Source organism: Mandrillus leucophaeus, unplaced genomic scaffold (assembly GCF_000951045.1).
Source record: "Mandrillus leucophaeus isolate KB7577 unplaced genomic scaffold, Mleu.le_1.0 Scaffold1444, whole genome shotgun sequence".
Lineage (NCBI taxonomy): Eukaryota > Metazoa > Chordata > Mammalia > Primates > Cercopithecidae > Mandrillus > Mandrillus leucophaeus.
Window position 1 is genome coordinate 2,576 of NW_012101415.1, and position 3,410 is coordinate 5,985.

At 55.7% G+C, this 3,410-nt stretch overlaps 1 protein-coding gene across 1 annotated transcript in view; it reads right to left on the reverse strand.

Moving 5' to 3' along the window:
- Window positions 1-3,410, reverse strand: part of LOC105535322 (TBC1 domain family member 3F-like) — a gene marked incomplete at its 3' end in the record, with an annotated part of 7,771 nt that overhangs the window by 2,203 nt on the left and 2,158 nt on the right. The window contains exons 4-8 of the mRNA XM_011974358.1: window positions 3,295-3,309; window positions 2,845-2,970; window positions 2,407-2,516; window positions 1,125-1,173; window positions 724-844 (exon numbers count right to left, since the gene is read on the reverse strand). Of these exons, the coding sequence (XP_011829748.1) occupies window positions 724-844; window positions 1,125-1,173; window positions 2,407-2,516; window positions 2,845-2,970; window positions 3,295-3,309 (421 nt within the window). The remainder of the gene's footprint in view (window positions 1-723; window positions 845-1,124; window positions 1,174-2,406; window positions 2,517-2,844; window positions 2,971-3,294; window positions 3,310-3,410) is intronic.

Genomic DNA, 3,410 nt, shown 5'->3' on the forward strand with positions numbered 1-3,410 from the left:
GCTGTGGAATCCTGAGAAGCCCCCAGCCCATCAAGGAATCAGAGCCTTTCCCCAAGATGTGGAGCCATCAGCTGGAAGAGCTGGGCAGCTGGAGAGGCCCCCAAACCGCAAGGCGTTTCCCCCTCCCATCTGGTGACCCCACCATGCAGCCTTTGCCCTGGGGTGGTGGGTCAGGAACATCCCCTGGAGCCTGGCTGGAGGTTTCCCTGGAGGCGTCCTGGACCAGGGTGCAAAAAGGGCAAGCCTGACTTGAGGCCACCACATGGCGGCCAGAACAGGGCGGGTGCTGGGCACCCTGGTCGTCTCCTGGAAGTGGGGTCGGGCCAGGGGACACGGGATGGGGAGACGCTGCCACCTGGGCTTGGTCTGCCCATTCGTGGGCGCCAAGGGCAGCAGGAGCCTGGGCTGCTGGAGGGCAGGAGGACTCTCAGTGAGGGGAGAGTGAGCTGCACAGAATCAGAGCCAGAGGGCGTGGCAGCAGGACACAGAGGGTGGCCACAGGGAGGATGAGATGCCCTCCGCTGATGGGGATGAAAGGCGTCTGACTTGGGCTTTGGGGGTCAACCACGGACTCCTGTGGGACCCTCAGCAGAGACACCCTGAAGACTCCCAAGGAGCTGGCTACACAAGGAAGGTGCCTGGGCTGAAAGCCGAGATCACCTGGCCAGGGTGGCCGTCTCTGGGTCTGGCTGCATGAGGTCCCTTGGGCAACTGTCCACCTACCCTGCAGGGAGTGCCTCTCCCTGGCCAGCAGCTGCACCAGTGCCCAGAATGCATCCTCCTCAGGCAGATAAAGGAGGAACAAGGCCGCGATGGGGCTCAGGTCCCTGCAGTAGCCCACCTCCTGCAAGAGCCAGAGTCACCGTGAAAGGACATCACCTGGGAGGACTGAGGTCACCTGGGAGGACTCATATCATTCGAGAGGGCAGAGGTGACTGGGGAGGCTTCCTCTGAAGAAGAGGCTTCCTCAGGGTGCAAATATATTTCATGACAAGAGCCAAGTCCATCAGGCACTTCAGCACCTTGTCCATACTAACTTTAAAAGAAGCGATGGCACCCACCAGACACCCACTCCTGTGAACAGGGAAATACTGCCCGGGAACGTCACTGCCAGGAATACTCACCGGGTTATACTCCGAATATGCCAGGAGGATGTAGAATAGTTCCCGCTGCCTAGGAGACAGAGAAAGGAGGCTTTTGTTTGTTTTGTGCATATGCCGTTGGTTTCACTTTGTCCACAAAGCCTAACAACAAATCCCATTTCAGGTTCAGATGATTCACCAGATAAGCAGTGAGCTTCTCAGGGTCTTTGAAGAAATATTTCAGTAAAATCCACATCTGTGACATGCAGATAGCCCAGTCGTACAGTGACTTGCCTGATCCTTTTCACTCTGTGATTTTCTTTATTTTTTTTGAGTTTGCACACACGCCAGTTCAGTGTTTGGATGTACAGTTCCTCCACGGTTCTAAACCAATGGGCAGAGTCTCCCGGCCACCGCTCCAGCCCCTCCTGGAGTGACTCCTTCATCTTCCAAGTCTCCAGGGTGGCCCCTATGCACCCAGCCTCTCCCCAGTCTGTCAACCCTTGGCCACCCAGACTACTTCTCAGTCCCTATGATTTGGTCTTTTCCAGAATGACCCAGGAAGGGGAATCCTACCTGGTAGCTTATTGAGTCTGGCTTCTTTCCCTCAGCAAAATGCATCTAGGATCCACCCACATTTATCCGACCATCACTGGCTCGTTCCCTTTTCTCACTGGGTCTTCCGTTTGGAGGGAGGACCAGTCTTGCTCTCCCCATTCCCGTGTTGAAGGCCATCCCCAAAGTCTCCGTGCATGAGTGACAATGAATTAATCAGTGAACATCTTATGTGGATGTCAGTTTTCAAATCAGTGGGTTCAATATCTGAGACACTTTGGGGACACGTGGTTGAAGTCCATTGAGCTTTGTGAGCCACTTCCCAACTGGCTGCCAAAGTGGCTGTGCCATGTCACGTTCCCAGCAGACAAGGATGACAGTTTCCAGGACCCCTAATTTCCCCAACATTTGGTGATGTCAGTGTTACCTTGGGAGGCTCAAGGGCCCTCTGTCCTGCCACCCTCCTGTGAGTCCTACCGTGGGTCCCCGTGGGTCAGGGAGAGCACCTTTCACCATTGTGCATGATTTTGTTTGCTGACTTCCGTCTCCTCAGGATCCTCCTATGTTCTGGCCCCACGTGTTCCAGTCTGGCCCAGGGCTTGGAACCAGGGAGCTGCTTGTTTTATGGTGCCAGCTGCTCCCTGGGACAGGAGAGCTCTTGGCAGCTCTGTCATCCCTCCTAGGTGACCCTGGCTTCTGCTCTGGGGAAGCCCCCATCCCTTTCATTCACTCCATGTCTGCTGTGATCCTGTGGCTCCCATAGGCTTACTTAGTTCCGTATCGATCCCTGAAGAAGATGTGAGTCCTTAGTGTCTTGCTTATGTCCACGTTCATGTGGTGGATGTGTTCAGACGACCTCTTGCCCTTCTCCTTCATGACCTGTAGGGCAGGGCCAAGAGGAGGAAGCAGCCTCAGAACAGATGGAAGACTCCCTGCCCCAAATGGCAGTCGGCCCACAGTCAGCACTCCGGGAAGGAGGGGAAGCAGGAAGGTTTCCTTGTGCACAAAGCTGCTTTTTGGCTTGTTACTGAAGCCGGGGAGGGTCACCTGAGCTGAGTTTGTCTGTGGTGACTATGTCACCGTCCATGCCCAGGATGTGCATCTGACCATCCCACCCACCCCCAGCCTGGGCTTGATGCTCCCTCCAGCTGGAGACCTGGGCCCCTGACACGGCCTGTCCTGTTTGTCGTGCTCTGGCTGAGCGTACCTTGTATGTTCTGGGGTTTTTCGACTTGACTTCCTGTATGTTCAGCAGGACTGACCACACTTGGCCCCGGATGTTCATGGGAATGCCCTTATATACTCGATCTATCAGCTGTGGGCACAAAACAACCTGGTGTCACAGGCCACGGGGCGACCCCAGTGAGGACCAGAGCCCGAGGATTCTGGAAATGGTTGGTTTTGGCCCCATGATTCCTCATTAGAGGTAACATTAAGCTGGGACACAGTCTCCCTTCCCAGGACTGAAAGAGTGGATGGACGCTCAGAGTCGGGACTCTGATCTGAACCTTTTCCTTCCTTTAGGTCACCAGGTCATCCCTAGCCTTGAGCTCCGGGTGGTCCCAGCCCTAGATTCAGATTCCCTCCCAGCAAGGTGATGCTTGCACAAATAGGCAGGCAAACCACCGACCAGGCCTGCAGTCCTCTGGGTGAGGACAGTGTGCCACCTGCCCTCTGAGAGGCTGACGGTGCCAGGTCACAGCCATGGGTGCCTGTCCCCTGTCTCTGCAGAAAGTGGTTCCGGGGGCCTCTCCCTCCACACATTACCTTTTT